Source organism: Zosterops lateralis, assembly GCF_965231275.1.
Source record: "Zosterops lateralis genome assembly, chromosome: 3".
Lineage (NCBI taxonomy): Eukaryota > Metazoa > Chordata > Aves > Passeriformes > Zosteropidae > Zosterops > Zosterops lateralis.
In genome coordinates, this window is record NC_139764.1 from 91,490,069 (window position 1) to 91,511,373 (window position 21,305).

General features: G+C 37.2%; 1 protein-coding gene across 1 annotated transcript in view; it reads left to right on the top strand.

The window, feature by feature from the left end:
• The window catches only part of CSMD1 (CUB and Sushi multiple domains 1), a 1,076,561-nt gene that overhangs the window by 320,596 nt on the left and 734,660 nt on the right, over nucleotides 1–21,305 (top strand). Inside the window, exon 3 of the mRNA XM_083857383.1 lies at nucleotides 18,573–18,685. Within this exon, the coding sequence (XP_083713509.1) occupies nucleotides 18,573–18,685 (113 nt within the window). The remainder of the gene's footprint in view (nucleotides 1–18,572; nucleotides 18,686–21,305) is intronic.

The following is a 21,305-nucleotide window of genomic DNA, read 5'->3' on the forward strand; positions in this document are numbered from 1 at the left end:
TCTTGTTATCAAATCATAGCAGATGCTTTAAGCCCATGTAAATAATAAAATAGAAATAGTCTAAAATTAAGCTCAGGAAAATCACAAGGGGGAAAAGAAGAAGTGCCATAATAATAACTTGCCTGAAAATTAATTATAAATTAAGATTCAGTGTTTCAGCCACCTACACAAAACAGTGTGAAGGCCTTAACAATCAGAAGGTTAGAAAGAAAAAAACAAACAACAACCCAAAAAAATCCAACTAAGACAGAGCATTCATATTTTAAAAAGCTGCAAAACAAACTAAATTAAGAGAGATCATTATCAATTGGAAAATTAGATCCTTCCTGCAAATTATGCATAAATATGTAAAGTGATTGATGCCAGAAGCTTGGGAAGGTTAGATAAACCTTGGTGCATTGCTTAATTGGCAGACAAAAACTATTCAGATTTGGAGGTAAGAATGTTCTAATTGAAACAAACAAAAAACCCCAGAAAATCCCAGTAGGACCAGCAGTATCAACAGTGTGTTTTACAGTAAACAACTTGGAACTTTTTCAAACCACTGTCTATAATAACTATGCGCAATAGCAATTACAGCTGAATCTGTGAATGAATTACCATAGTCAGACATTTTACTTTCAAAGTTAGAAGAAGTGTTGAATTTTTCACATACTATTAAAGTGTGCTGAGTCTAGGTTGTAGTTCTCAATTCGCATCACAGTTTAAAAGATAGTCTTCTATACCATTATGCTAAGGTTTCTTCTATACCATTACTTTGCAAAACCACTCATTTTTGTCTCTCTGCCACCTGGAGTGCATTCATGGTAGTTATTCAGAAGAGATTAAAGTGTTAATCACATAAAGCAATTTCTCTGGATTGTAAAATAGAGCAGGATTTTAGCAGTACAGTAAAGAAATATTAGTAATTTTCTATTTCTTAAGAGAGAATATTACACCATTATGTAAAAGGGGTGGATCAGAATGAGTACGGTGTACACTGAAAAATTAAAATCTCAAAAGAGATTTTAATTTCTTGAAGAGTGAACAATTGACGAATTTTTTGATGTGGCTTTTTAGGACACATATTAAAACAAAATCAAAACAGTACACAAGAAATTAAACTAAGCAGTGGAAGCGCTCTTCTGGCGCTACCGTCTTGTGCAGTTTTTCAGAATATCTTGTGATTCCAAAACCTGTGAAGACCTATATTTTATTTTTTATTAAATACTCCCAACAACAGCTAGATTACTAATTCAGAAGGAGTAAGCTTGGCATTCTAGAAAAACATACAGGGCTCTTAAGTTTATGGTTTTAAGTAATTCCAACAACAGCCAAATTTTTGCACAGGATAAAAGAAGACAAAATTTCATGCTGGGATGTATGAACAGGCAAATAGACTTCTGTGAGCAATCTTAAAGAAACCTTGATTTCCTTTTGGTACTGGAAAGACCTTAGCTGAGGCACGGTATCCGGTTTTGGAGAGCCAACCTCAAATTCAATATATAGTAAGTAGAGGAATGCCTGTTTAAAAAAAAAAAAAAAAAGAAAGAGTTGATCTTAGGTTCAAGGCCTAGAGAGAAAAAAGAATTAAGGAATGTAGTAAAAACAATAGTAAAGATTGGGATTTCATTTCCATATATCATATTTACTCACTCTAATTCTTGTCTATAGAAAAATGTGACAGGAAAGTAAGTAAATGTGCAAAATATATGACTGGAAAAAAATTTCCTCTTTTTTTTTTTACTCCTCACCATTACTGGCTTTGATGTGAGTAGTTTCTAGTTTGTGTTTTCTGCTTAATGTTGAGAGGCGCTCCTGAAACAGTGATCTTAACACTTCTTTTTTATAATTTTGATTTCATGCTTTGGCTTGTTTTGCTTTTGGCAAGCTAGACTGGAATTCTAATGCTTCATATTTATTTTGCACTTTACTTGCATTCAGGCTAATCTTTTTCTGGGATGGTGTTACCTGCAGGATACTATTTAAAGATTTTTCTAACAAGTGAGAGGTCAATTGATTGCATTTTTGCTACATATTAATAGTATATAAGTTATGTTCAGAAATATAGAGGATTTTCAGCATAATGCCTATAAATAATGCCTAAGAGATTTTAATGGAAATAACTATTACTACTTTATTAACAGTATTTTTAAAATCTATGTAACCAATTATTCCTCTGAGCATGAATACATGAACTTTCCTGTATTCCTCTTGACAAGGCAGCTGCCAAAGAGATTTCTTCTTCAAACTGTTGTAGTGGCTTAGGTTAATAGTCTGACCAAACTTGTCATTCATCATGGCATTTTCAACTGCTCTTCTTTCTGCTAAATTTCCAGTGTTACAAGAATAATATTTACTCAAAAAACATGTGTTTACTATGTAAATACTCAACAATACCAATATCATTAGGCTAAAATAGAGGGGTTGGCACATCTCAGAAAACAAAATAGGATTATCAGAGATTTTCAGGAAGGATGCCTTGAAGCAATGGCCCTAAAATATCACTGTAATTCAAGCAGAAGATGTTGTTTCTGGCAGCTTGTGGCAGTACCAGCAAACTGTACAATCCTTGCTTTAAAGTTTGAATTGGGTAGCACTGTGTAGTACTGTGTTGTATTGCATAGCAAGTTATTTTATTTTCCTAAAACGAAATTCCATTTGAATAGTAGCTCTGATGAGAAGTCCGCTATGCTTTTCATAATTGACATCTTATATTCAATGAGAAATTTTCCTTGTAGCTCTAGACTGTTGTGTCTCATCCTTTCAATGGGCACCTCAGAGACAAGATTGTGTCCATCTCACATATTAACCATAGTTAATAATATGATGTCATAAACCTGGCTCTAGCTTATATATATTTTTATTGCCCTTCCTCCGATTTCCTGATCCTCTTCCTCAGACAGATCATACCCTTTTATCCCAAGCATCCTAATGGCCTTTTGCTGAAATCACTTAAATAAGTGTGTCAGTATTAGTGCGGGCTTTTTGATTTTCTTTGATTTTTTTTGTGCTTTATTTTTGTTCAGATTTTCATTTGTTTGGTTTTGGTTTTTTTTAGTGGTTTTTTGTATGGTTTTCTTCTTGTTTGTTTGTTTTTCTATATTTCATCTTATCATTATGATTCAGGATGGCTCATGTAATGACACGTAGAACTCTGATTTCTTCAGAGGGCTTATAGCAAAGTTTATTGAAAGACAGACTCTTTTTATACAGTGTTTCAGTACAATGAATAGGAATGGTCCTTTAGGCCACCACCTTTTGTAAATATCTCTACAGTAAACAAGTTGGAAAAACACCAGGTGTCAGGAGGATGGTATCTACAAGATTGTTTTGGGTTCCTCATGATTTCCCAGGACAGATTGGGAGAGTTCTTTACTTGGCTTTCCCACAGGCTTCAAGCTTCTGGCTGGAGCCTAAGAATTCATGTTTTGACCACTGTCAGTTCCCACATCACTTTATTAGTCTTTGGAACTACTATTCTTCTTAATTAATTTTATCTGTGTAGAATTATGCAGGCAGTCAGGCAATCTTCCTTCAGAATCAATGAAATGCTAGGCAGTGATTCATCCTATCTGATGAGATGTCTTACTTTACCATACTGTAAAGACATACAAGGACGGCAGGGAGAAGGAACTCTGCAGACCTGAGATATTCTAGGAACACGTGGTTTTATTGCAAGGGTCGTGGGTAAAAAGGGCTTTGCCTTCAGCCACCAGCCTCGGTTGAAGGGATGCCCCAAAGAGAGAGGGGGAGAAAGAGAGAGAGAGAGGGTAAGAGGCAAGAGAGGTGAGGTAAGAGACATAGGGCAGGTAAGAGAGATAAGGTAAGTGAGATGGGGCATGTAAGAGAGGTAAGGTAAGAGAGATGGGGCAGGTAAGAGAGGTAAGGTAAGGGAGGTAAGAGAGCAAGGACCTTATTACAATACATTATATCTCTTTTTGTGTTGAATATTGTAATTTACAGTGACCAATCGGCATGAGATACAAAACCTACAAATTTTGCATACAGCCTATGAGAACTACTATATTACCATATCATCCTATATTCTAAACTCTAAAGGCTACTTTTCTTATCTACCTTTTCCCTGATACCTTGGCAGGGTGGAGAGGGGCTACACCCTTGGGTCCCTTAGTTTGTTATCACTCCACCCAACTTCTAGCTAATCACTTGTCTTCCTGCCTGCCATGCCTGAAAGCTGGCTTTCATTTCTATTTCACTCATAGGTTTTGTATTTTTAGTATTTCTTGCCAGGCAATTGTATTTGTAAGCTTTTCCTGTCTCATCTTTCCCAACACCATACTTCTGCCATTTTTTCAGTTCTTGATAAATACTTTTCATAAGACTAGTCCAAGACTTGGAACACATTGCTAGTAGTTTCCCTTGTCTGACCTTTCCCTTTCATATAGTCAAATCATTAGGCAATTTATATCCACTGACTTATGAATTTCATCAATATATCATCTATTGCATAATTTTAAATTCTTTACTTCTCAAGCATCAGAAAATTGATGTAAATTCAAGAAGCTCTGACTGCAAAATCATATGCATTATTCTGTTCAGTCATAAGCGAATTTGTTTCCTATAAGAAGGACAGGGCTAGAATTACTCCAGAGTCTTCCATTGATGGATCTTTTTCAATATAAATGGTACTATTTTATCAACATTTTATAAGCTTGTGCTTAATTCAGTAAAATATAGAAAAGGAAATTGCTCACAAGTACAGATTTTTTTTTCTTGAAATGAAAAATATAATATTATTGAGCTGTTACCACCTGTATCAAAATAGACAATTTTTCAGGAATTTTCTCCTGGGATGTAGGAGAGTTAAAACTGTACAATTTTTACTCATTATTCCTTGAAGCCTTAAAAACCCCAGCCACGGGAAAGCAATGACGTCCCATAAAATCTTGTTATCATTAAGAAGTAAGAAGAGGATTCTTTTTTTACTGTAAGCATTTTCATAGAACAGAAAAAACCCCACATCCCAAATACACATATCCTGAAAGTAGTCATACTCTGTCACCAAAGAGACTAGAAGGAGCAGCTAAAAATTAAATGTAGCCATAAAGTACACATTAAAATTGTTTTACATATCCTGCAAAAATATTTCATTTTGTTTTACATATCCTGCATAATCTTTAGCATAAATAGCAAAAAATGTTCAATGAGAACCACAATTATTGCAGGTTGGTTTTTTTTTTTTTTTTTTTTTTTTTTTTTTTTTTTTTTTTTTTTTTTTTTTTAATATTGTAACAAAACCAAAGCCACCTCCATAATAGATGCTGACATGGAAGAAAAGTGACGTGTTTTAATAGGTGGAGTTTCATCACATAATGACAGATCCCAGATCAAAAACACATATAGCAATAAAACTTTTAATACTACCAAACATGGAAATTAAAAGATCAAAGTGCTTTCATCTGCAGTACTGAATAACACAGTTCCATGAAGAAATCAATAAAGGATAGGTTTTGTGTTTGGCCAAGAGTCTCAGTAAAACTGCAGCTACAGATCTGTTGCAGATAAAGCTGAAACAACTTCATTAGGTCACTTAGTCCACATACGTCTTTCATTCTGTGATCAAATACAGGTTTCTAAGGAAAGGAGGATGCATAACGACAGACTAATAAAAGCATTCACTAGAGTCTGCTAGTAAGGAAATGTAATAACACACCACCCTCCCACCCCCACTGCACTTTTCTCAGCATTAAAATAAATGACAGATAGCTAAAAAGAACAGATGGCGAAGGGAAATCAATTCTTTTCATCATAGTATAGTATTATGGGAAGTACAAAGTGGTAGGAGAAACTAAAAACTGTTTGGTGGGGATTTTTCTGCCTTTTTTATTTATTTATTTTTTTTTTACATATTAAGTATCCCTTTTAACTTCATTACATATCCTCTCCTTTCCATTTTTGCTCTTTGTTTCCTTTTGAATTGATATTTGGAACTGTAGATCTCATTTTGGTTTGGTTGTTTGAAACAGGAAGCCTTCCATTTACATTGACACTTGCCTCTGTCTGGCATTTGCCTTTTTATTCTATTTCAATAGCAGAAAGAATTGCCAGTAATCTTACGCAGTTTTCTCATTTGCCTTTCACACCCCCATCTCATCTCATCTCAGTCCGGGCAGCCTTTTTCTTGAGGGGTATTTAAAAATTACAAACTTTTGTCATGCTGTTTAATCTGGCTAGGTTTCTGTCATAGGTGTTAGACAAATAGGTTGGTTTAGATGTTCATTCAATGCAGGAGTTGAATTCTGGAGACAGGCTTACCCCTTCATTGGCTGCATGCAACTAAATTGAATCTGGAACATAAAAAGGAATTTTAAAAAATTTCCAGCAAAAATGGATTCCTTTCATCTAGTTCTCTATTTAGTACTCTCTACTAACATTCTCTATAATGTTTTCCCTGAGAATCTTTGTCAAATAAGCCAAATTCTCTTTGTGTTAACTAAGGCTTCCTTCTTTTTTCCATAAAACATGGCATTCCTTCCCACAGCTTTTTATTCCTCATTTCTTCTGAATAAGCAGCATTCACTCACATCTTATGTTTTTCCTAGTTGCATAGACAGCTTCCCTGAAACTCATTATTATTTTGGTCTCTGTGGTTCTCTTTCTTTTTGTTCTGTCATCCATCCAAATAGTAGTTACTGCCTCTTAGCTGTTTCATACTTCTCTTACATATTTCTCCCACCCACTACTAGGAGAGGTCAGAAATCTCCATATTAATACCTCGGGAATACCTAAGTACTGCTGTAGCCCATGCCAAGACTGTTCCATGGCATGTGAAATCTTCTGCAGTGGTTTGGTATTAAAACCCTTCTTTAGTCACAAAGGGCATCAGAGACTTGAGAACCTGTTTCACCACAGATATCTTTTTCCACATTAAAATAACAACAATTTGCAGAAGTCAGCAGCCTCATGAGAAAAAGGTAAGGATAACAAACTGTTTTATATAAATATGAGCCAGTGACAACATAAATACACCCAAATAAAAATACATTTCTAAGCAATAGGTTTACTAAAACTCTGGTTCAAATTAATAAGAAAAATTGAAAATTAAGATGGAAAATGTAAAACTAAATCACTTTCACAGAATTACAGAATCACTAGGTTGGAAGAGACCTTCAAGATCCTCGAGTCCAACCCACCCTTTACACCTCAACTAAACCACAGCATGGAGTGCCACATCCAATCTTTTTCAAACACATCCAGGGATGGTCACTCCACTACCTCCCCAGGCAGACCATTCCAGTACTTAATCACTCTTTCAAAAAAAAAACCTTTTTCCTAATATCCAACCTATATTTACCTTGGCACAGTTTAAGACTAAGATTATTACCTGTGTCCAGATTTAAGATCCTGCAGCATCTGGACACACCCAAGCAGCTATGGACACACACGAGTAGCTAACAGCAGCTGCAGGCAGCTGTCACTACACCATCTGCAGGAGTAAGCGACATTTAATAGGCTATCAGACAATGCACAGCATTGCCACTTTCCTGCAGAAATTTAATGGCAGAATTTGCCTAATATGTACCTTGCTTCAAGTAACTATGCAATAGCCATTGCTTGAGGCTAATGCAAAAATATTATGTTAAAATGTTAAGGAAAATTTTGCTGAAATTTAAAGTATGAGAAAAAGAAAAAGAAAAAGAAAAAGAAAAAGAAAAAGAAAAAGAAAAAGAAAAAGAAAAAGAAAAAGAAAAAAAAAAAAGAAGGCTTTGCATATACCATTTCTTTGGAAGAAGCACTTAGAATGTCAACATTTTAAACTAGCAAAATATGACTCACCTGAACACAGTTGTTAGAGTAAGTCATCCATAAGAAACAATTTGTTCCAAACTAAAAATGATATTACTATAGATAATCTCAACGATGATCATAAGGCCTGAAATGATATATTATACATGTAAGGAATAAAGGACAGGAGAACAAGATAAAATGTTCTGATAGGAGGAGCTCAAGCATCAAATTATGCATCCTAGGGCAAACCTCTACCGAGGTGACTTAAAATATAAGCACAAAAAATGCTCAGAGAGAAAGATGAAATATCTCCCAATTAAGGTGTATTTCTAACTCACTCTTGGAATGTGATATTTCAGGCTGAAGTTACCAAAATTTGTTCACCGTGAATTTAACAGGAGATTGTTCTGCTTCATTACTTCTGAATTTGTTGAAGATCTGATTAGAGGGCACACTGATAAGGTGATACCATAGAGAGGGCACTTTGAGGCTAATCATTAAAATTTGTATGCATACTAGCACTTAAGGTAGATCAGAATAGGAATTCAGTACACTAAACTGCACCATATACTGCAAAAGAATATGTACAAGGGATGAATATTCTGAAAATAAGCTGACATTTCAACATAAAGATTTTTGCTCTAGAAGTTATGGAAAGAATCATGGTTATAAAAGTCACAGCAGTCTGAGATTCATTAACTCCTATATCAAAGAAATACAATGGCAAATGCTGGTGTAGAAAAACAAAGATATTAAAAATGCAATAGATAAATATTTTAGCATGGGTGAAAAACTCAGCAAAGATACAAAATTAAAGACTTGAGTGCATACTGAAAAATAACTCCAGCTTTCACAGGTGCATCATGAGCTTTCTTAAGGATTATGGATCTTTGCCATGGTATGTGATCCTTGTTACAGGGTAAGAAAGAAGCTGTGCCACTGCTCTTCCCTCCAGTCCCACCTATACATACTCTAAATGGATTCACTGATGAAAGTCCATGTCTCCATGTCTTGATTGCCTATGTCAGATATTCTTGTATGTGCAGTGCCTCCCCGTTTTCTTCTACAGCTCACCCATGAGATACACAGGAATTATGCTTAAATTTAAGCACGGAACTACACAGATGACTTATCTTCCTGAAGGTTTTGAATACTGCAAAAATATGTCCAAAGGAGATGAAAAGTGACATAATGAAGAGAAATATGAGTATATGATGCTTAATACAATAAGTACAGAGTTAGCCCAAAGCACTCAAAAATTTCTCAAACATTTCCAGAATTTATCATTATTTCATATTAGTAACAGCAATCACTTCTTGTAAGTGCCACTTGAAACTATCAAAACTAGTCAACTTCAAAAGAATTTTTTTAAAAGTTAAATTTAGATAAAATGAACTTTATGACTCGCTTAAATACCCAATAGATTTCTTTCTTATAAAGGACAAACAAACCAAGCAGCGGTTTTGACAGGAGGTATTCAAGTAATAAATGATACATACTATACTAAACTTTGAGTATGATGGGTAGAAATAATAGACAGACTTCAAAGGTTGCATAGAAAAGAAGAATGCCATAGCTCTTGGGAGTAAAAATATAGGAGCAGAAAGTTAATATAGTAAGCTTTTTGCAGACAATCTAAAACTGTCAAAGACTGACCCCTTTAAAATAGACTTGTCAGAACAATTAACTTCAGGGGAAAAAAACCAAAGTCATAATGAGGTGATAGTGAAAGAAAATCCTTTTTGCAGTTCTGAAACAGGATACATTATTTTATCGAGTGAAAAGTCTTACAGGGATATATTTATAATATGTGTAATATATAAAACCACTCTGAGAAGATTCTTTAAGCTTAACAGGTACATAGTTCAGGAAGACACAGAAGATGAAGGAAAGGTGTCACTTGATTGCTCCAATGACATTTGGGTTTAGAACTTCATCAGTTGTTTCTTTCTTAAGTGCAGCTTTTTGTCTTATAGTTATAAAAAATATTTCCAGTAGAATTCCAAATGATCTGGACATTGCCTAAGTTTCTTTGCTCAAAATAAGACAATTGCACATTATTTTAACTTCATTTTGATTTGACATATTTAAATAAATCCATCCTATTCCCCTAACTCTGGCTCTTGTTGCAATGTACTTGAATTTTTTGGGCTGGAAAAGACCTTTAAAGATCATCTTGTCCCATGCCCCCTGCATGAGCCGTGACATCTTCAACTCTATCACATTTCTCAGAGTGCTGTCCAACCTAAGCTTGAATACTTTTGGGGATGAAGCATCATCTCTCTGGGCAACTGCCCCACCACCCTCAAAATAAAAAACTTCTTCCTTGTATCTAGTGTAAATCTATCCTCTTTAAGTTTAAAACCATAGCCCCGTGTCCTATTGCAATGGGCTTTAATAGGAAGTCTGTCCACACTTTTCTTATAAGCCCCTTTCAAGTACGAGTTTGAAATAATTTGCATTAGTGAAATGTCATCTGAATGTTCTTAATAATTTTATTAAGATTTCAATCTTTAACATGTATTTTGTATTAAGCAATAAAATTAAAAGCCCGATCATCCAGCCTGGGCAAAACAGATACTGCAAATCTGCAAAGCCATGTTGATATTCCAAATTTTCCTGTGTATCATAGGCCAAATTTGCAGCCTCACCCATTTCTACAATAAAGTTCTGGGCACAAATATTTAGTTTTCCTTACAGAAGGAACACTGAACACTATATAAACTGTTTGTTAAATACATCCATATTTGGACAGTAACATATTTTTTTAATATCTCTCTATTGCTGCTAAGGACAAACATGCTGTTTGTATATATTCAAATATTTTCTAGCATATTTTCTTTTGCCTTGAGGCCTTTGCCTAAAGTGGAACGACCAAAAAAGGCTAGAGAAGGGAATTTTTCAGCTGGCAATACTATTGTAATCCAATTTGTAAGAAGGTTAAAAGAAGACTCCAGAAATTGATGTATTTCTCTCCTTCAGGCAATTTTTGTGTGTTGCAGAGCTTCCAAGCCACTTTTAATCATTCCATTTACACTGGCTTTGTGCCACTGGTTTTTGTGGAGGTGCCATGATACTCTAATATAAAATGAGCCTATAAAAGCTAGAGAAGTGGAAATGTGGGTGATCTTTCAGTTATTAGTACCTGGCCTGTGAAAAGTGTCCTCTTCACAGACTTTCCATCTCTAAATTCCTTTTAGTATAGGCAAAAAATATAAATTGTTTTCCTTTGATAGGGTTTTGAGGGTTTGTGAGTTCCAGTTTGTTTCTTTGGTTTTGGGGTTGTGGTGGGTTTTTTTTGTGGTTCTGTTTGGGTGTTTTTTGTTTGGTTGGTTGGTTGTTTTTTTTCTTCTTTTTTTCCCAACTGAAGAGTTCAGTACATTTTTCTTTTCAAAATAAATCACAGGAATGAGCAAGAATATAATTTATAGCACTATGGTTGTTTTATAATGAATTTGTAAAACAAAGTTTTATTTAAAATTCATCCTCATTTATTCTGAAGTCAAAACTTGTGGTTGTAATGTTGTGGATATGGATCTCTCACTAAAGCTTTCTGACATAGGAAATGCAAGCTAGCTTCACAAGTGAAGTTATGTAAAATAACAGATACCTTTATACACTTGGGTGGATTAATAGGATGCACTTTCCAAAAAAATGACTGATGTGATATCTATATGTGAGAGTAAACAGACATAACTCACATAATGAAACTTAAAATGACTAGAGCAAATGTTTTCTAAGAACATATCTTAAACTGTTTGATGAGTCATTGATGACAAAATCCCTGAAAGATCTTTGTCTTCCTGACTCAATTTCTGGTTATATAGTCAAGTAACCTGGAATACCTGGCTTTACTTAAAGGTTTCAGCTGTTTTTTTCTCAAGCACAGAAAGTCATTAGCTTTATAGTAAGTGAAATAAATTACTCCTTTTAAAGGTAAAACATTAGTTTTAGTCATCTGGTAGTAATGATTTATGGTATCACTGATTTTTGGCACTCTACAGCATTGCTTTGTTTTTGTCCAGTTTTATCATGTTTTCTTTCCGTGTCATTTAGCACAGAGATGTATGAAACTATTTCTGCGGCTGCATTTTGTGTATTAGGTAGAAATAGTAGGAAAACAGAAGGCGCTTCTGCTTGGCTGTAGCGCAGTGCTGGGGCCCACTGGTTCATTTATTCAGCAGTCACCAGTCTTAGTGACTGCCAGGACACTGAGACACAAACTGGCTGTTTTCCTCTATTGGTGCCTGTGACTGTGGGCAAGTGCTGTGATTTCCCATTAGGCAAATGAGTAACAACTGCACTAGATCCATCCAGCAGCAGCGAGTGTTCTGGGAAGTGCTCTCTTCCCACGTGGTCCCACCAGGCTGGAGCCACTGCTGGTGGTGCTGCCTTTGTCAGGAGCTGCACCCCCTGGAAGCTCCAGGCCACCTCCCACACCTGGGATCGGCCATCTCTTCAGTTCCCCTCCTGGCTGTGTGCTGGTTTGGCATTGGCCAGGTCATGTCATGTGCTCCTGCTCCCTTAGGGACTCATGGCACTGTGGCCACAGGCTGCTGGGCACCATCAGGGCTTCCCACAGCAGACATGGACCTTTGCTACCATGGCTCTTTGGTGGCACCTAGAGAAAACAATTCCTTTTCCTCAAGGCCATGTACATCAAAAGCATTCATTCTGATTTCTGCTTATTGAATGAACTTGTGAGTTTGGATAATAAAGAACCTTCCTCTACTAGCAAAATATTAATGTTAAATTCCTGCAATTTATTTTTAGTTAAGCATGAAAAATTTTCTCTCTTAATCTTCCTTTTTTTTTCTGTGACTTAAAGAAAAAAGTTGAGGCTGGGGGCAGTGGGACTAAATTTAAGTTAAATATATATTTATCCTCTGTGACAGAAAATCAATTATAAATTATGGATCTTGTACTAATCTTATAGTAACTTGTTCTGCTACGTTTATGTATGAGATGCTGTCTCCAGTTTTAAATCTCCACTTCCTTTAGGCAACAGAATGGATGTAAATTATTAAGATAAGGCTTCTGTGATTCCACACATGGCAGGTAAAAGCCTGTTTTTTTGGAACGGATGTGCTGATCTTTTGGGTTTAAGTACCATTTTGTGTCTTACCCTGTGGGTGACTCTTCTTAGTGCTGACAGCAAGTGGCTTTGTAAAAGGTCATGTTATGGATATGTGTCCTGTAAATGTGCTGCCATAGCACAGCTGCTTTTTTTCTGTGGAATAATTGGAGTTACCACCTTCTTGTAAATAACTGCTTTAGCTTCTCTTGTGTCCAGGTATTCAGGTAGTTTAAACTGATTCTAATTACTAATTAGGAAGCTAACATATTAATTATTTGACTTTTTAACTCATAAATTGAGGTGCACTTTGCTTGTATCACAGAGGCTGTGCAGGGTGCGGGTGCAGGCTCCCAAGGGGGGCTGTGGGGCTCCATGAGGGGAGGCTGGGGCTGCCCCAGCTGGACACAGTAGATTTCAGCCGGATCCAACTGCCCACTGCAGGGTGTGGCTGAGCAATGGCCAGGATGGGGTCACCTCGGGGAATATATGTAAGAAAGGAGAGAAAACACCACAAAGAGAGGAAAAACTAGTGAGAGAAACAGTGAGACCACTAAGGTGAGAGAAGGAGGGGGAGGAAGTGCCACAGGCACCAGAGCAGAGATTCCCCTGCAGCCTGTGGAAGAGGCCATGGTGAAGCAAGAGGAGGATGTTTCCTGAAGAAACCACAGCCTGTGTGGAAAGTCCACGCTGGAGCAAGGTGAAATTGTGAGGTGGCAGAACCTGCAGAGCAGCTGTGGATGAGCCCCAGCCCTCATTCCCTCCACCCATTAAGGGAAGAGGTGCAAGATTTGGGAAGGAAGGAGTGAAGTTGAACCTGGGAAGAAAGGGTTTTGATTAATCTATCTTTGTTTCTCAGTGTCCAAACACATTTTAATTGGTAATAAAATAAACTAATTTTCCCCAAGTCAAATCTATTTGGCTCATGACAATAATTAGTAACTTTGTCTCCTTGTCTTCATGACTTCCTTCTGACCCAGGAACATTTCTGACTTATTTTCTCCTCACATCTTGTTGATGAGTGTTAGTGAGTGCTGTGGTGTGACACTGGCCAAACACCAGGCACCCACAGAAGTCATTCCCTTACACTCTCCTGCTACAGTTGAGCAGAGGAGAAGGAAAAAATTAACAAAGGGCTCATTATTTAAGATAAGGATTGGGAGAAAAAAACACTCAAAGGGCAAGACAGGTTCAAATTTAAAGGTATAAAGTAAATTCATTATTAACAGGGTCAAAGGAGGATAATGAGAAGTAAAATAAGCCTTTAAAACTTTTTTTCCTCCCCAGCTCCTTCCTCCTTCCCATTGACAGCACAGGGAGATGGGGTGTGGGGGTTTTGGTCACTTCATCAGCCAAGATCTTCTGCTTTTATAGGCAGAGGAGTCTTTTCTCTGTTATGCCATGCTTTTCTCTTATGCTGTGGGGTTCTTCCCATGGGCAAAGAGTCATCCCAAAGCTGATGTGGCGTGGGTCACTCATCCATGGAGTGCAGTCTTTTAAGGATAGGCTGCCCTAGTTTCGAAGCAAGGGCTCTCTCTCTGTCTCTGGAAACAGGGGGGACCTCTCTATTCAGGTGTCCCACTAGACCACTTCTCTGACATCCACCCCTCTGGCATGAGCACTTTTCCTATGGGTTGCGAGTGGATTTCTGCATTCCCTGTGGACTTCACGCTTTACAAGGGAACAGTTTGTTTTATCATAGTTCTCACCGTGGCTTGCAGAAGAATCCTTGCTCAAATGCTTGAAGCAGCTTCTCCACCTCTTTTTTCCACTGACCTTGGTGCCGCCATGTTGTTTCCCTTCACTTGTCTTCACTCCCTCCTCTCCTCGGACTAGAAGAAAAACTGATGTTTGTAGGTACCATTGTTAATAAGTTCCAATAATTTAAAGATTTTTACAAAATCTCACGGAGCCGAGAAGTTGATCTTGTCTAAGTTCTGTGTCAAGGAATCACTTGTAATGGTTCTGCTGCTGGCCAGCCATTGCATGGGCAACAGTGGTGGCCATGGTGCTGGCTCTGCTTAATGCCTCTCTACGTGCAGGGTGCTGGGAAGGGGAAGCTGCTGCTGCTACCACCCCTGCCCTTTTGCCTGCAGCGTGGCTTGGGTGGCCAGGCAGCCCAGACATAGAGGCACATAGAGGTAGTCTGATGTATTTTTCTATTAAGAACTTTTCTGTTATTATTTTTTGGATTAGTGCAATATAAAGATCTTGATAAAATATATTTCAAGTTGACATATTGAAGTTTCCTCACCTATTTGCCTTTTCCTGTAGTTACAACCCATCCCAGAAGATGAGGGTAACCCAGTTTCTTATTAATAGAAACCTTGGGGGAGGTTAGAGTTAAGCAAAGCTGAATGACTGGTGTTTATATGTGTAGGGTTTATTTTAGAACAATTGTGTTGCAAAGGAAAGCAGGTATGTAGGTTGTTATTGTCTTTAGTAACATAGCAATGTAAAAGCATAAAATGAACACTTTAGAAAATGTATACAAAAAAGAAAGAAGGAGAGGATAATGGTGTTATCCTGCTGGCATTGGATTCAGCAGTGAGACTTGATGGTCCATCTTTCGGTCAGAATCATGGTTATCATCTTGGTCTGCTGCAGGTAAGGGAAGCCCATGAAGCACAAGCTCAGTGGGTTAGCTTAACTTCAGCTTTAGGTGGAAGGCCCACATACCGGGGATGGGCATTTACGCTGTCTGGCACAGCCCTCTGGTGGAAGCCCCCAGAAGTGTCCGGCATGCTTCTGGAGTCCTTGGTTTATGACGCCTTCCAAGACATTGCCTCTCACGTCAGCATGGTTGAGGCTGATCAACCCATCACAAGGGATGAATACCTTCAGGCCTACCTATGAACATCCCCTGTGAGTGTAGACACCTTCCTCAGGGAAGATAGATGGGGGAAATTTAGAACGGAGACAGTTGTTCAACTGGATATTAATGGTAAAGATTACTGCCTTGCCTCTTCACGGTCTACTTCTTACTTGCCTTCTCTCTTACCTGTCTCAAAACCCAGCACACAAATAACTCTCCTTGTCCCCCGTGCATGGATGGGTGTGCAAGCCTGGCCCAGCAAAGCATCCTGCTACCTCCACAAATGACAAAAATGTTTTAATTCATTAACCATTAATATTCCAGTCTCTCACACCTGTAAGTCTGCAAGGTCTTTAAGTGTAATGACTTAGGATATAAAATAATGTATTTGTCTTCCTTTAATACAAATTGCAATGTCAGCCTAAAGAATGATCTTCTGGTATTTGAAGGAGAATGCAATAGAAATAATTTTTTGGCTCCTAAGAACTCATATTGTAGGAGTGACCGTTATTGTAACAGAACCAAAACAGGTTAGTGTAGAAATCATACCAATGTAGTAAAGCATCCGCCACGCCCGAGTGGGCATCTCTGTATAAAGAAAGAGTTTCAGTTTACCTTTAGACATTTTAGGAAATTTAACTAGAAAGTTTTGTGCCTGTCTCATTGTAATTGGCTCAGTGCCAAGAGAGAAGCACCTGTTGGACCTTGTCAATGTTCTTCAAATCCTGTACCTCTCCCTTTTAGCAGCAAGCCAAATAGTCCTTTTTAAAACATTAAGTATTTAGGAAGGAGCACAAAGAAACTAAGGGGACTTTGAGAGTGTTTCTAGCAGGGTGTCAGAGGTTTCTCGGACACCTGTGCACAGCTTTTCTTTTGTTTTCTGTAACATTTGTTATTTTTCATTTATTAAGACCTTTTACTTTACAGAATACCTCTGAAGAGTAGTCTTGCTCAAATTATTTTAAGCCAATCTGCAGGGGCTGGACCCCCAGAGATTGATACATTTACAGGTGTCTCATAACACTCTGGCCACGTGTTAAATTGTATCATACCAAGAATTCAGGATGTCCATTCATGGCTCAGATAAGTTCATTTATATGAAGCAAATCCAGGCCAAGTAGAGAAAACAGGAATGAGGGAGCAAAATCTCTGTAGTTCTGCACTGATAAAACTTTTTTTTTTTTTTTTTGTAATTTTATTGTGGGGTCTTTTTTTAGTTCTCCCATGTAGTGTGAAATGTTGAAGCTAGCTGCTTCTGACTCAAGCTGATTTTCCTTTCTTCTCCTACAATGTAACTTCCTGTAACTTAGCAAGAAATGTTAGATGCAGGAAATACTGTAGCGCTATCCAAAGAAACCCCAAAGCCCATCCCTTAAAACAAGAACTCTTTGAATCATTTCTCAAAGAGAGAGAGACATAGAAGTAAGATTAGAAAACACATACCTAAATTAATAATAGACTGTCAGAGAGTACAGTCCAGATGTAAGACAAAAGAGATAACCACTCTAATTTATTAAATAGAACAAGAGGCACATTTCCCTAAAAACTGCAGTGTCTGGAGAAGGTGAGAGAACAGGCAAAAGCATAAACATAAGATGTGGCAAGCCTTATGGTAGTTCTGCAGTTTGAAGACTGAGGGGAAAATCAACCTGGTTATTTCTGGAATTGGAGTAAATGAGGTGGAAAAGAATAGGAATATTAGGTTGACAAGTACACAGAAGGTAAAAAGATTAGAGCAAACATCTAATTACCACATGGGAGACAACGTTGTTTAAAAGGAAAGGAAGAAATTGCAGAAAGCTTTTTGCTGACTTATGTTGCCCTGACTATATGCCTTAATCTGTACTTAAAGCTCTTCTTTTAGATCTCTGACTCTTCTATTTGTTTTCTAAAACTCAAAATTTGCAAGAGATGGGGAACTACCCTACCAGTGTAATTGAAGCATGGAGTACCTCTTATGTGTTTTTATAAATGAAAGTGGTCTTTAATAAACCTAATTTTGGAAAAGGATATCTAATTCAGTGACACTGCTCTGCTAGTATTTTGTTTACAGTTATTTCTCTTCTGTAGTTCTAGATGCCAATGAATAAAATATAACTTAATTTGGACCATAAATTTCAAGGGCAAGGTGTTTTTGTTTTTCTTTTTTTCTTTTTGTTTTTTTAGACATGGATTGTCTTAGCCACCTAGATCTTAAAAAAAGGCTTTTTTTGGTGGGCCTTTTGTGGGTTTTTTTTTTTTTAAATGATCTGTTTCAATGTGCAAGAAGCTCTTTCAGGGTAAAAAACCCAGAGCAAAAGCTGGTTTTCTGGCAGGATTATCCTATACATACTCAATCACATATCCCTTTTTCACAATACAGAAATTAACCAGTGATTAGCTAAGCCACCAGCATAGTATTGTTTTTGTGGGACAGTAATGCTGTCTTACATCGTACTTATGAGAAATTAATCATTAAAAACCCCCACTAATATCAGCCAGGTCTAACAAATTATGTTTAGTGATGTTTTAGTGAAGGATCTAAACTGATCCCTGAACTTTACTGATCTAAACTTTACTGAAACATCCCTGATAGCCTAAGGTACATCAAATTGTAGGAAGTGTCTCTGAGTGAGTAAAGGCCTGTGTATCTATTTGAGGTCTCCTAAGTTTACCTGTCTACATCCTAAAATGAGTCCTAACGCAAAAAAAAAATTGTCTTTAGTAGGTACAAACTGGTCTTTCTTTTATTGTTTTCTGGAGAGTGCATGGCTGGGTTAACACAGGAGAATTTTGAAGCTCAAGGAAATGTCTGAAATTTTGCAGTGAATGTTTAGAGGTGCATCAAGGTAAAGCTCATAATGTGTTTGCAGTTCAGATATAAAAACATGATGTTTATCCTAATGCTCATCACATCTATTGATGGGCTTTATTATAAAAAGTGTTAGTAATTTGTGCCTTTGTATTGCACAGGTTATCTGGATTTCAGCTTCCATCATCTATTGTGAGCACAGGATCTATCCTCACCCTCTGTTTCACCACAGATTTTGCTGTCAGTGCCCAAGGCTTCAAAGCTATTTATGAAGGTAAGAACTTTTCTTACCAGGTGTTCACTGTACTTAATGCATGTTTTTCATGTTAAAATGTGATGTTTCAATTCTGTTTGGGATCTGAGTAATCAGTTGTTATTGCATTAACTGTGGGGTTAATTTTGTAGCATATTTAAAATGCTACTTTATCTGGGCCATAGTTTTGAATTTTAAATTTAATTTACACTGATACTGCAATTTCTGATGGAATTCTTTAACAAAATTTGTCAGGCCTCCAAAGCTGCATTCAGAGATGGATTCATTTAAATGGTTTTCTTATTCTTTCCTAAATGATTTTTTTGAAGCATCTTTAAGCAATGTCTAATTTAGGGGTGTAATGATAAAAATGAGAGGAGCTATGGATCCTAACTGGTCTTGAAAATGAATCAGTAATCCCGTTGTTGTGGAAAATTAAAAAGCCAACAACAAAAAATACGTATCTATAAAATGAAAAAAAAAAAAAAAGCAGTTGAAACTTACTCTGTGGAATGTGTTAGACTGCAGTAATGACACAGTTTTTGTTAGAAATAAGGCCAAGCATTTCTTGTGTTTACCAAGAATTATGCTCATTAAACTGGAATGATACCTTTTGTATAGCTCAAAGTATTTAGTAAATGGTTTTATGAGAACTGCAGTCTTTGTTGGGGAAAGTTAACAGGTCCAGTGATATTAAGTCACTTGCTTCTTGGATTATAAGGGTGTTTTGGGTGTAGTCCAAAGGATTGCTTTCAAACTGAGTGTGTGGTGCCGCTTTGGTTGCTTTGGTAGTTTTGGGGCTTTGTGTATGTTAGGATCTTTTTACTGCTGTTTTTTTTTAATTCATGGAAAATGCAGGGCTTCTAATACTTAAAGCTGCAGGAGGCTTATTTTCAGATTACTTCTCAAACGCCTAGTGATTTTTTTCTGTGGTTTTATAGATCTAAACCTTGACCGATAGCGTTTATCCTGAAAAATTTGCCTACCATCAGTTAAATGCCTGAAATGTTTTTATTAATGCAGTTGATGTGGAACTGAATCTAGAAAGTAGTATGGTTTGATGGTAGCTCTTTACTAGGAAGAAAATTTGCAAGTGAGTAAATCCATTACACTGGTCACCACTTCAGAGAAAATGACAATACCTTAGAGACCACAGGTACCTCCAAAAGCTTGGTGAGCTTTGATCATGTTTTTCTACGACTGTAGAAACTTTGCCCCCCTTTCTTGACAGTGACAAAGTCTACTCCATATTGATACATATCTTTGTTTCATATCTCATTGATATTTTGAAATGACAGTGTTTTAAAGTCTCTTCTTGAATTCAATATGCATATTGAGGGGATTATATGGGTGCGAAAGACAGGGTCGTAGGAGGTGTCATGAGTAGCTCAATGTTTTTTGTTTTGTGCTTTTACTCTTTGAGTTGGTAGCTCAGAGTATATATCTCCTTGGTAGCTATTCCCCCTTTTCTTTATCCCTCAAAGCCTTATGACCTGGTAAGTAAGCTAATCAGTCTCTTATTTTTTAACTAATATGGGGGCTGTGAGAAACAACTAAGTTTCATCGCCATAGTCTTTAGAAGCTTTGCAAAGTAATTTGAAAATGAACATCGGAAATCATGAACGCACCAGGAACTGTTTTTATTACCTCAATAGGAAGCTGCTTTCTATGCACCTGTTTTATTCTCTTCTATGAGATGCATGCAATAGCATATTTCATCCTTTTATGCAATCTGAGCAGTTTGTTTTTCATATTGAAATGCACAGTGAAAAAGGCTAAAGGACATCTCTTGACTGTCAACTTAGGAACACATGCATGGAGCCACAAGCTGTAATATAATGACACTTCCTGCTGGCCTACTTTCTTCTAAAAACCCCAGCAGGAAGAGCTGTAATTAACAGTGACAGACAGCACCACTTTCTGGTTAAACAACACTGCCCCCTTTCAGATTTTGGGCTGTAATCCTGGCATTGTCAATGAACTTTAAATTGACTTCAAATTGTGACATCCAGCTTTGGAAAAAGTGATGAATGTCACTCAAATGACAGCATTTCAGTACAGAGACAGGCAGTGGGTACTGATGGTTCTAGAAGGAATTGTAGCAGTGAGGGGTTAGGTGTTGTGAAGGCTTGGAGTGATTTCGGGTGCAATGGCCAGCTGATCTGCCCCATTGTTTAAGAACTTCCATAACTGTTCCCTAGACTACCTGTTTTTAATAGGGACAGCTTCTGGCTTCTGTGTCATAGTCATGTGATTTTAAGATAGGTCTTCAGTTCCTCTAGGACAGGGGAATACAGATGAAAGATTACCAGTCAGTAGAAATCTTTATAATCTGCCAGCTACTCATCCCCAGCTAGTTTCCCTTCCTAAACTATATGCCCATCCCTGGTTTTGGCCAGCTCTTTCATTCTTCTCTGGAGTATCTGAATTGCTGTTCAGTTAGAAGCAAGGGGAGCATTGAAGTGCTACTGAATGCTGCTGCCAGCTGAGAGTTTGGGATATTATGGGTTCAGGATGCAGAGTTTGAAAAACTCAGAAGGGCACTAAACCAGGAAACAAGGCAAGTTAAACACTTCAATGGTGATTGAATGCCCTCTGAAGTTTTACCCATCCTTGGTATCCCTAGCAGAGAGAGAACATT